The sequence below is a fragment of the Rhineura floridana genome, chromosome 7, assembly GCF_030035675.1.
Source record: "Rhineura floridana isolate rRhiFlo1 chromosome 7, rRhiFlo1.hap2, whole genome shotgun sequence".
Classification (NCBI taxonomy): Eukaryota; Metazoa; Chordata; class Lepidosauria; order Squamata; family Rhineuridae; genus Rhineura; species Rhineura floridana.
In genome coordinates, this window is record NC_084486.1 from 39,097,825 (window position 1) to 39,109,948 (window position 12,124).

The 12,124-nt window shown below is 46.0% G+C and overlaps 1 protein-coding gene across 1 annotated transcript; it reads left to right on the plus strand.

Annotated features, from left to right (window-relative positions):
- The first annotated feature begins 2,743 nt into the window (after positions 1-2,743).
- Positions 2,744-5,381, plus strand: DDIT4 (DNA damage inducible transcript 4). Its single transcript, XM_061634338.1, has 3 exons — positions 2,744-2,891; positions 3,080-3,341; positions 3,953-5,381. The coding sequence occupies exons 2-3, from the start codon at positions 3,167-3,169 to the stop codon at positions 4,444-4,446; spliced, it is 669 nt and encodes a 222-aa protein (XP_061490322.1). The 5' UTR covers positions 2,744-2,891; positions 3,080-3,166; the 3' UTR covers positions 4,447-5,381.
- The last annotated feature ends 6,743 nt before the right edge of the window (positions 5,382-12,124 follow it).

The window sequence follows — 12,124 nt, forward strand, 5'->3', positions numbered from 1 at the left end:
AACTGATTGCACGGGACCCATCTTTACTGTCTTAAACTCAGTGCCTTTCCTCCCAGAAACCTTAGGTGAGTCAGTCAGGCCTTAAGCCCTCCAAAAGACCCTCTGGTTCATTACGTGGAGTTGCCTTCTTTCTGATGAAACGATCTGCTTTTTTTGCACGTTCTTCATGTACTTCCTCCCCTCCCTCTCCTGTTCATGATGCAATTCCAGCAGTAATTTACACGAAACGTCTGGGAATCCGGGTGGCGCTAGGACCTAGCGGATATCCCAGTGTGAGTTCTGGCTGGTGCTGGATTGTTCTGCGGAAGTTACTGAGCTCTTGTACGTGAAGAGCTGACCGTCTGCCCCGGCCCTCCTCCTTTTATTTTTCTGCCTGAAGAATTGCAACAAAATCCGCTCTTATCAGCTCCACTATGGTCAATCGATAGTGTGGCCCTGCGCACGCATCCAAACATAAACTGACGTAAAAGCAGGCGCAATGAAAGTCTGCTTTTTGTCGATCCTCAAACCGCTGGGTGCGCAGTTTTTTATCTGAGTTGCCCACTCCTGTGTGAGCTGGAGCCCCAACACGGGTCCCGAGGTGGCTTAAGCGGTTGGTGGGTCTCCTTCTCTTAACTCCTCGGTGAGGGATGGGGGAGGACAATTAAACCAGATAAGCAGAATTAAAGAGCTTCGGCGGCCTCTGAGCTTTGCAACAACACTAAAAACGCTTATGTAGGCCGCTTCCCTTCAGTGCTGCTGATTTCTTTAGTTGCTTATTTCTTTTTTTTATATAACCCGAGTCTGACCAATGCAACTGTTGCTCTTGCGGCAATACAATGTGAATGAAGAGACGGGCCCTGGAGCTTCTGAGATCCCCTTCGCTCGATCCTCTCCCGTTCAATTTCGACTGGAGGAGGCCAGCACAGTGGCAAGGTCACTGCGTGTGCGCGCGCCTCTTAGGATGGCGCGTAGGCTCGTCAAACTTTGGACGGCTCCTTTTCCAGCCCCGCCAAGCTTGATTCAAACAGAGAACTGATTCTTTATAAGGCTGGAAAGGTTGGAGGTGTGTGGAGGTATAGTAAAGTTAGCAACCAGATCCCCAGCACAGTTTTCAACGTGCAAATGTCTCTTGCCTTGACATCCCCCAGACTTCTAAGGAGCGTAGTTAGGATGGGGCTGTGAGCCACCGGTATCCTTTAAACCACAGATGGGGGTGGGGATAAAAGCTACAAGTCGAACCGCAGATTAGTGGGAGAGAAAGAACAGGCCATAGCACTGGCAACAAAACTATCCACCTTTACACCATTATTTTGTCGGACACAGCAAGGCTGCAATCCTAACCTCACTTACTTGGGAGTAAACCCCATTGAATTCAATGGGACTTCTAAGCTAAGTAGATCTGGCTAGGATAGTGCCGATAATTACCCGTCTCTCATCGTAATCCTAATACATGTTATAAAGAAGGACGGGCCTTATTTGCAATGAAGCCCCCCTGCAAGCCAAAGCGATTGCTGAACGTCCACTGAAACAGACGGGTTTTATTTACACGTGATTCGGAACTATGGACCCTGGGGTTATGGGCTCCCAAAGGAATCCGTCCCTTGCCTTCCTACTCTTCCCCGCTTTTGGAATCCAATGCACGTTAACGTTTATTCAGAAGTAAGCCCAGCTTACTTCTTTTTAGTTTAGAGAAAAGGCAGGTCAGAGGAGACATGATAGAAGTGTATAAAATTATGCATGGCATTGAGAAAGTGGATAGAGAAAAGTTCTTCTCCCTCTCTCATAATACTAGAACTCGTGGACATTCAAAGAAGCTGAATGTTGGAAGATTCAGGACAGACAAAAGGAAGTACTTCTTTACTCAGCGCATAGTTAAACTATGGAATTTGCTCCCACAAGATGCAGTAATGGCCACCAGCTTGGATGGCTTTAAAAGAAGATTAGACAAATTCATGGAGGACAGGGCTATCAATGGCTACTAGCCATGATGGCTGTGCTCTGCCACCCTAGTCAGAGGCAGCATGCTTCTGAAAACCAGTTGCCGGAAGCCTCAGGAGGGGAGAGTGTTCTTGCACTCGGGTCCTGCTTGCGGGCTTCTCCCAGGCACCTGGTAGGCCACTGTGAGAACAGGATGCTGGACTAGATGGGCCACTGGCCTGATCCAGCAGGCTCTTCTTATGTTCTTATGTTCTTATGAATTACTTAGGGCTGCAACTTTACGTAGGATTTATTTCTCTCTCTTTCACTTTATTTCTCTTTCACTCTCACTCGCTCACACACACACACACACACAAACTGGGCCTTGATTTCTAGGTAAAAGCGCGACTGGGATATTCTGGTTGCACCGAGCACTTCTGGACCTGTTATTGATCCGCAGGGATCGTGCGTCCAGCGCCCTGACTTTAGTATCCCTCGCCTTTCAACGGTTTGAATCGTTGCTTTTGCACCTCTGTCCCCCAACTTTCATCTGCCTATTGTTCTTGCAGGCGCCCCTGCCGCTCTCACTTGGTTCCTTTGCCCTTCGGCCCCGCCCCCCCTGCCGCAGCTTCAGCCGCTCCAGCTCCACCCCCCCTCCAGAACCAAAAGGGGTGTGTCTCGGGCTGCTGTAACCGGGCAGGAGAGAACGTTGCGAACGTGCGCTCTCTCGCTATTGGACCAGCCCGACTCTCCCTTCTGGCCAATGAGCCCCTGCGAAGCGGGCGAGCTGAAGCGGTGAGCTCGGAGAAGGGGTGGGGCTTCCCCCTGACCTGACTATTTAAAGGCGACGCAGGGGGGGTTGGAACCGCAGTGCCAACGAAAGGGCAAAGGAGGGAGGCGGGCTGGGTTGTTTAGCAGCTGCACGCCTCGTAAGGCTGCTACGGCTCAGCACTTTTGCTGCTACTACCACCTCGACAGGCACCCTGAAGCTGGTAAGCAACTGTCTCCGCTCTTTTTCGTGCTTCGGGGAGGGAGGTATAATAAAGGGGGAGGGGTGCGTGGGATTTCATTTTTTCGGTGCCACAGTCGTTTCTCCTCCTGCTTTGCACCGATCTTAACTGTGGCACTGACCACAGGGTTCGTCGTACCGGTCTTAATTGCGCTCTCCCCCTTGTTGTAGAGCCGTCCCTCCGGGCGCCGATCCCAGTGGGGACCGCCTTCCAACCCGGTATTAAAAAGTGCCCACTTCAGCGGAGGAGGGGAAAAGATGCCCGTCTCGTGGGACAGTTTCTCGTCTTCGCTGCCTCCCATTCCGGAGCAGCGAGAAAATCAGCCTGCCTTTGCTTGGGAGAAGAGCGCTTACCAAGAAGCGGCCAGTCGAAGCGCGAGGCTGGAGAGCTCCGATTGCGAGTCCCTGGACAGCAGCTTGAGCTCCGAAGGGGGTAAGACAGCTTTCTTCATACGTGTGTGTGTGTGAGAGAGAGAGACGTTCAGGATCCAGAGTTGTTTGCAGCAGGAACCGCACCTTAGCAGATTGGAGGAAGGCCAATGAAGGATGCTAGTGTGGAAAGTGGCCGGGTCATTGGAGACCCAATGACTTGTGAAGAGAGAGCTGGTGGAAGGTCTGTCTTTTTTTAAAAGGACCTCTTCTGCGTGTTCACTTAGGTACATGCAAAATTGGCCTACTAACTGGCCTAAGGAGTGGGGGTAGGGGCACACAGAATTATGTGCAATTATAGGTCATACTACAAACTTAAAAACTTTAGGTAGAGATGTGGGGGAGACAGTTAATGGGCAAACCAGAAAGTGGCCATTGTCTTTGTTGCCTGCTGATGTTTAGTCCCAGAAGATCTTCTCTAGCAAGGGGCTGCCTGAGAAGTGGCTGCCTTAAGCTAATCATGTGATCTTTGTTTTACAAAGGTTTCTGCTATTTTAAAAAGACATGCACAAAGCTGGCTGCTTTTTCTTGGCAGGGGTTGTAGTGGTGGAGGTGGAAATAATCAAACTAAGTAGACAGAGGAGTCATGGGGCTTCTCTCTCTTCTTTGTTGCAGATGCCCAGGAACATCTGGATGAAGTGTCCTTGCCAGACTTTGACTTGTTAAATGATCCGGAGGATGAGCTCCTGTGTGCCAATCTCATGAAGCTAATCCAAGTCAGTCTGAATAAAGCGAAGATCAACGCCAACCGTTCTTCCAGGCTCTTCATGCCAAGCCAGCTGATCACCCAAGTTGGCAAGGAGCTCCTTCACTTGGCTTATAGAGAGCCCTGTGGCTTGAGGGGGGCCCTCATTGACCTGTGCGTGGAACAAGGGAAGGGTTGCCATAGCGTGGGGCAGATTGCTGTGGACCCAAGCCTAGTGCCTACCTTCCAGCTGACTCTTGTTCTAAGATTGGATTCCCGCCTGTGGCCTAAAATCCAGGGACTCTTCAGCTCTGGCTCTGCTTTCTCACCAGGCTTCAGCCAGTCGCTGAAGCTTAGCACTGGCTTCAGGGTCATTAAAAAGAAACTGTATAGCTCTGAACAGTTGCTCATAGAAGAGTGTTGAGAAGTGTCTCCGGGTGGAATTAACTGAGCATTTACTCTTAGGATGGTGGCTAGCACCAGACAAAACTGGGGAGGCGTGTTAAAGGGCTATGGAACATAAGCTGTTTTCAAGATGTGGCTATTTTCCAGAGCCACTATAGGTTAGATTAGATGGAAGTTTGACTTAACAAGAGATAGTAGGCAGGTAGTCCAAAGAAGAAGGAAAGCAAGGTTTGAAAATAAACCACTGTGCTTTTTAGTAATTCTGGAAAAAGAAAGGCCCCTTGGATGCAATGTGCTAGCTTTAAAATCCTTGTCCGACATGTGGGACAACTTTCTCTACTGATTTAGCAGTATTTTTTTTCCTGACAGCTGATGACATAACAGCAGCAGGGCTGCCACTAAGGATAGATGAAGGTTGCTCCCTTTTTCTTTTTCTTGATAAGCTTTTTTAAAAAGGAAAAAAGAAACATAGTAATCAATGGATAACTGGTGAGCGGTGAGGTGCATGAACAATTGTTTATAAGTGTTTAAGGTCTAAAGGGACCAAGAATGTGTAACATTGCTTTGAATAGAAGGACATGAAGAAGCTCCACTACTGACACTAGGGCAGCTAAATAAGGACTTCTGGATGAATGGGGGGTGTTAATCCACCAAACATCATTTGTGCAGCTCTGTTTATTTTTTGTTTTTTTGAATGAGACCAGCGTGGGAGACCAGCACAGGGCACTAGGTGTATTGTGCTCTTGTCACGATTAGGAATTCTGGTGATGTATGTCTGAGGGAGGTGTGAGGCGATGCTAGGAAGGGCTTGGGTGGGGGCAGGAACCCTCGCAGTTGGCCTGTAGCGCTTCCATTGATTACCGTTCACGTGGAATACACTTGATGTTCAAGTTTTTGAAGATTCCTATGCAACTGTTGGTTTTTTTACTTTTCTAATAAAAAGGTTTCAAATAATCTTTTTTGTCTTTCCTTTTCAGTCTTGGGCTGCAAAAAAGGGGGGGCTTGAAAAGGGGAAATCTGTACATTTCTTAATGGACCAGACAGCTGTCTTCAATAGGACAACTCTTGTTCAAGGAGAGCCTACATTGTTGCACCTCACTCACCCTTTATGTAGTGGCCCTAGCCCTGGGGACATGTACCTTCCTGGGTTTCCTTATTTCCCTCACCTCAATAGTAACTCCAAAAGCCATTGGAGGATGGGGTCTAGCATCAAATATTTTACTAGGGACTGTAATCACCTTAAAAGGTAAAGGTGTCCCCGCACTTGTAGTGTGAATCGTTTCCAACTCTTAGGATGATGTCTTGTGACGTTTACTAGGCAGACCGTATATATGGGGTGGGATTGCCAGTTCCTTCCCCGGCCTTTCTTTACCCCCCAGCATAGGCCGGGTACTCATTTTACCGACCATGGATGGATGGAAGGCTGAGTGGACCTCGACCCCTTTTACCGGAGATTCGACTTCCTCCTTCCGTTGGAATTGAACTCTGGCCGTGAGCAGAGCTTTCGGCTGCGTTACCGCTGCTTACCACTCTGCGCCTCGGAGGATCTGTAATCACCTTAGCCATTGTGTATTGGGGAAAGGGGAGCACATATGGGGAGATAGAGCTGGAAGTACCTCTGTTAATCAGTGCTTAGTTCCAGAACACAGTTTTGATGTGTGTTGTGCCCTGTTGGTGTCTGAGGGCTGATTCACACATACTTGTACACTAAGTCTGCTGAAAGCAAAGTAACCAGAGAATGACTGTTACTGGGGGGCACGCCAAAGGCTGTTATAAGTGCTGCATGCAGGCATTTTGCTCCCTGATCCTCATTTGCTGTTGAATTCCTCAGGTAGTGAATATGCATGTGAACTCTTCCCTAATGGCTGCAATCAGTGGTACTATAACTAGGTTGTGTTTGCTCTAAGAAGGTCACTTTTAAAAAAGCTCAGCAAAAGTAAACCAGATTTCTGGAGAGTCATGTGTGCTAGGCAATTACAATGTAAAAAGTGTTATGTTAAAGGCCAATATTCAGAGTGGTATAATCTTCTGTAGTCCAGAGCCTATCTTGTCAAATTTATGAAGGGTTATCATTTGGTAGATGCATATACACAGGTATATACAGAATTGTGTCTGTGTTAAAGTAAGGCTCAGCAATGTAAGAGTCAGACAAGTAAGAGCATAATGCAGGTGCAACGCCATCAATTTCAGTGGGGAAAAATAGGCATATAGAAATGTAAAAAGCCCTGTTGGATCAGGCCAAAGGCCCATCTAGTGCAGCATCCTGTCCTCAAGAATGGTCAAGCACACAGGTGGCTCACAGGTAGGGCATGAGTGCAATTGCCCTCTACCTACTTGTGATTCCCAGCAACTGGTATTCAGAGGCTTAACCAACCAGCACTTAGCCAAGCAAGCTGGATCTGAAGATGGGATGGGGGGAGGACAAAAGCTGAAAATACAAAAATGGTGGGGAAACACCCATGTCCCTAGCATCCTAGCCCACCAATCAGGGACTATGCTGCCCACACATGAAAGGCAATGAACTTCTGGAAACAGGGCCATGCCCCTTGCATCATGACACCAGATGAAGAGGAGGACCCAGCACCTCCCCAGTCCCATCAGCCCTAGTGGCACAGGCAGCAATGACCATAATGATTTAAATTTATTGTAGCATAACTTTTTGTAGACAAGTGGCTACTTGATTATAAGTATGATGTAAATTGTGAAGATGATGGCAGCACACATATCTTCTGTGCTGGGAAGCAGACTTTTGTAATGTGCCATAAAATTATATTTTACATATATGACACACACAAAAAATGTGACATACAGTGGTGAATTCCACACGTGACATACGCCTTCTAACAAAAGTTTGCAGAATTGCCTAACAAATCTAGTGAGTTATATATAATGCATTCAGTTTCACAACGCTGACCATGAATGACTTCAGCTTAATGCCAGCATGTTGTGGAATGGGCAACAGGCTGCAGTGTCTTTATTATGCATTGCAGAAACAGCATATGGTGCCTGCTAGACAAGCGTTTTCCCCTAGGGTGAATATATGTTCCTGGAAAAAGATAATTTGAGGCCCTGGCATCTATCTTTTTTAAAAAACACATTTATGAGAGTAAAGACCATAACCAGAAAAGACACCCTGCTATTAGTAAAGGCACACTCACAAACTCATTCCGGGGGTGGGGGGTGTAATTTTAGCATACTGTCATACCTCAATCACAAAGCCTCTGCTTGGCATGCAGAAGGTCTTAGGTTAATTTCTAGCATCTCCAGGTAGGACTGGGAGAGACCTCTGTCTGGAGTTTTAGAGAGCTGCTGCCAGCTTCCAATGTTCCTAATTTAAGATTTACTTAGATTTCAGACTGGGAAGATTCCCATCCCTACCTGGAGATGCTGAGGACTGAACGTCTGCATGAAAAGCTGATGCTCTACCATTGAGCGACAGCGCTTTGTTGCTTGATTCTTTCTCCAACTCCTAGTGAGCCATTGCATTTTGTAGTACTTACAAATGCACCTTGAAGCAGGACATGCCCCCCACCCCGCCTTTGAGGCAATCCTGTTTTGCCTCCACTCTCACGACACATGTACTTAGCAGCCATTACAAGACATTTTAGTCACCTGTTTTGATTCTCCCTCAGTCTGTAGGTGGCTTGTTTGCCTTTTGGAAAGTACAGCATAAATGTTTTTTTTTAATTTAAACATAATTTATAGATATTTTTTTGAAGAAAATAGAAAAAGAGGCTAATCAGTGTAAAAATAGCTCTAGAGATTTGTTATGGTGGTGGGGAAGAGCTCAGGTTGTCACATCAAAACACCAGCAGCTTCTGCAGCAAACTGGTAAAACTGGTTTCCCCTAAGCTTGATCCCTGACAGAGAATTGCACATCTGTATACAACATTCTTATTTATTAAGTTTATATCCTGCCCATCCTCCCAGAAGGAGCCCAGGGTGGCAAATAAACAATGCTACAAATATTTATAAAACATATTAAAAACATCTTTAAAAAAACCAAAAAACAAAAATCTGTAAAAGAAACATATTTTTTAAAAAATATATTTTAAAAAACTTTAAAACAATTTCAACACAGATGTGGGCTGGGATGAGGTCTCTGCTTAAAAGGCTTGTTGAAAGAGGAATGTCTTCAGCAGGCACCAAAACACAACAGAGACAATTTGGTGAGGGTCCTTTCACAGAAGCTCATCCATCCAAATACAATTAATGTCTGTACGCATCCTTGAAGCAGCCTCTAGAATGTGATTATGGGAGCATTAATTGGAAAGTGCTTGTGATGACAATAGTATGCAGCACCCAATCCCTCTCTGCATTATGCAGAATGTCGATTCTGCAAAGAGGGGCCTTATGTGGTCAAATGGTGAATTGGCTGACCACTATGTCTGCCTGCCCCTGACTGTTTTGTGGGATGTGACTCACATATGTCAAGGCCAGTCACTAGGTGTGAAGCAGGTCTTTATAAACAACAACAACAAAGCCACCAAAGAGATATGAAATAAATAATCCTAGATGTGACCGGTTGAGCTACCTCTAGTTTGCATTCTCCTGAGCCTCCTACTTTGATTACGAAGAATAAGGCACAAGAATAGGTAATTATCTAAATGTGCAATCATATGTTTTAAAAAAGGTCTCACCAAAAACATCATTAAACTGTTTGCAAATTAAAACTCAGTAAGGCTTGCCAAGCGTGAGACGAAAAGACAGCTCTGCTGTCTTCATATCTTAGTATACAAGGGCATGAAAGTTTTGTCCTATATATTGCTGCACTTGAAGGTAGAATTTTCTTCCTGTGTTTTGGAGGGATGTTGCACCATCAGCGGTCGTTGCACATGCAGCCACGGGATTCCTCTGCCTGTGGAAAAGAAGCATGTACATATTGCAATGCCTTTTGTGCACAGAGACTGTCCCAGGATCCAACTGCATGTAGGTAATGAAGCAATCCCACAAGTGGTTTGTGGCTTGGAGAATGAGCCTGCAAATCTGTTGCGAATGCAGAAATGGGCACAGCAGTAACACAGTGTGCAGATAGCCAGTTATTGTTCCCAACTGACTATACACATCTTAATGCAGAGTCACAGCTGGTGCCTGGGTTGAACCCCATCCCTGGCAAAATGTCATCAGATTGGCCTCTCACACACCTAAGTGAGCCACCAATACCCAGTGAGTCCCCTGCAGGTTACCTGCGAAGCAGGCAGTAAGGGTGGTGGAAATATGGTCTACAGCAGTCAGCTGTGAGCTGCCTGCCATTTTCAGTTTCCCACAATTCCCTGATGTAATGTTGCTCTGGGATGTTGAGGGAAATGTAAAAGAGCAGGTGGCTAACAGCCAATTGCCGCAAAGTAAAAGTAGCCTGGAGGAGGCAGGCGGGCAAGTGGACCCAACTGGAGGAGGCCTCAGCATCTGCAGCACCTGCTCACGTTGTCAGGTGGAGACAGTAGCTCTGTGTAGGAATGAGTGCACACCTGCATCAAGGAAGCATGCATGGTATTAGTCATGTTTGGCATCCTTTTGTGAACAGGTGCCTCTGAATCAAGATTGTAGACTGCACTCAGGAGGTTTGCTTTTGATGCAGCTGATCAGCGTGCGCATCCCTTGGGACTTTCAAATCATTTCTAAACAAATTAGTTCCTCAATGGACTGCAGTTTGGTGCAAGGTGTGCAAGGAGATAACTTTCTCCTACAGAAAGTGGAGGAAGCAACCAGAGGATCAGCTATCCTGGATTTGATTCTAATCTAATTGATTTGGTGGATAAAGTGGCAGTTACGGGAACTCTGGGAGAAAGTGACCACACCATACTTGAATTCTTGACTTTAACAGAAGCAAAAGCTGAGAGAAGCCATATGTGCACCCTGGACTTCAGGAAAGCTGATTTTGATAAACTCAGAACAATTGTAAGTATGGTTCCATGGCAAGCGACCCTAATGAGAAAAAGAGTCCAAGATGGGTGGGAGTTTCTAAAAAAGGAAATTCAAAGAGCGCAATGGCAAGCAATTCCAACAAGGAAAAAAGGGGGGAAACAACAGAAGAAGCCAATGTGGCTTCACAAAAAAACTTAGAGAGGACCTGAAAACAAAAAATGACACATACAGGAAGTGGAAAGAAGGCCAGGCCACAAAGGAAGAGTACAGGCAGGTATCATGGAATTGCAGGGATGGTGTCAGCAAGGCTAAAGCTGAGAATGAGCTGAGGTTAGCGAGGGATTCTAAAAGCAACAAAAAGGCTTTCTTCAGATATGTCCATAGTAAAAGACAGGGAAAAGAAATGGTGGCACAGCTACTCAATAAGGATGGCAAAATGATAACAGATGACAAAGAAAAGGCAGAAGTACTCAATTCCTACTTTGGCTCCGTCTTCTCCCAAAAAAGAGTCTATGACCCTCCCGGGAAACATGAAGTAGAAGGGGCAGGATTGGAGCTTCAGCTTGACAGACAAACAGTCAAGGAATATCTAATCACTGAACGAGTTCAAATCGGCAGGGCCCGATAAACTGCATCCTAAAGTATTGAAGGAACTGGCTGAAGAATTCTCAGAACCACTGTCTATTATCTTTGCGAAATTGTGGAGGACTGGTGAAGTGCCGTATGACTGGAGGAGAGCTAATGTTCTCCCTATTTTCAAAAAGGGCAAAAAGGAGGAACCGGGGAACTACAGACCAGTCAGCCTAACATCAATCCCTGGAAAAAGTCTGGAGCAGATTATAAAGCAGTCAATCTGTAAGCACCTTGAAAACAATGCAGTGATTACTAGGACCCAACATGGATTTATGAAGAACAAATCCTGCCAAACTAATCTTATCTCAGTTTTTGATTGGGTAACCTCCTTTGTAGACTGTGGGAATGCTGTGGACATAATATATCTTGACTTCAGCAAAGCTTTTGACAAAGTGCCCCATGATATTCTGATTAGCAAGCTAGCAAAATATGGGCTGGATGGAACAACTATCAGGTGGATCCACAGTTGGCTCCAGAATAATACTCAAAGAGTGCTTATCAATGGTTCCTTCTCAAACTGGGTGGAAGTAACAAGTGGGGTACCACAGGGCTTGGTCCTGGGCCCAGTGCTCTACAACATGATGAGGAGGTACAGAGCATGCTTATCAAATCTGCAGATTATACAGAATTGGAGGGCATAGCTAATATCGTGGAAGACAGAAACAAAATTCAAAGGGACCTTGATAGGCTGGAGCATTGGGCTGAAAACAACAGAATGAAATTCAACAGGGATAAATGCAAAGTTCTACACTTAGGAAAAAGAAACCAAATGCACAGTTATAAGATGGGGGATACTTGGCTCAGCAATACAACATGTGAGAAGGATGTTGGAATTGTCGTTGATCACAAGCTAAATATGAGCCAACAGTGTGGCTGCAAAAAAGGCAAATGCTATATTAGACTGCATTAACATAAGTATAGTTTCCAAATCACGTGAAGTATTAGTTCCCCTCTATTCAGCACTGGTTAGGCCTCATCTTGAATATTGCATCCAGTTCTGGTCTCCGCACTTCAAGAAGGATGCAGACAAACTGGAACAGGTTCAGAGGAGGGCAACAAGGATGATCAGGGGACTGGACACCAAGCCCTATGAGGAGAGACTGAAAGAACTGGGCATGCTTAGCCTGGAGAAGACTGAAGTGAGATATGATAGCACTCTTCAAGTACATGAAAGGTTGTCATACAAAGGAGGGCCGGGA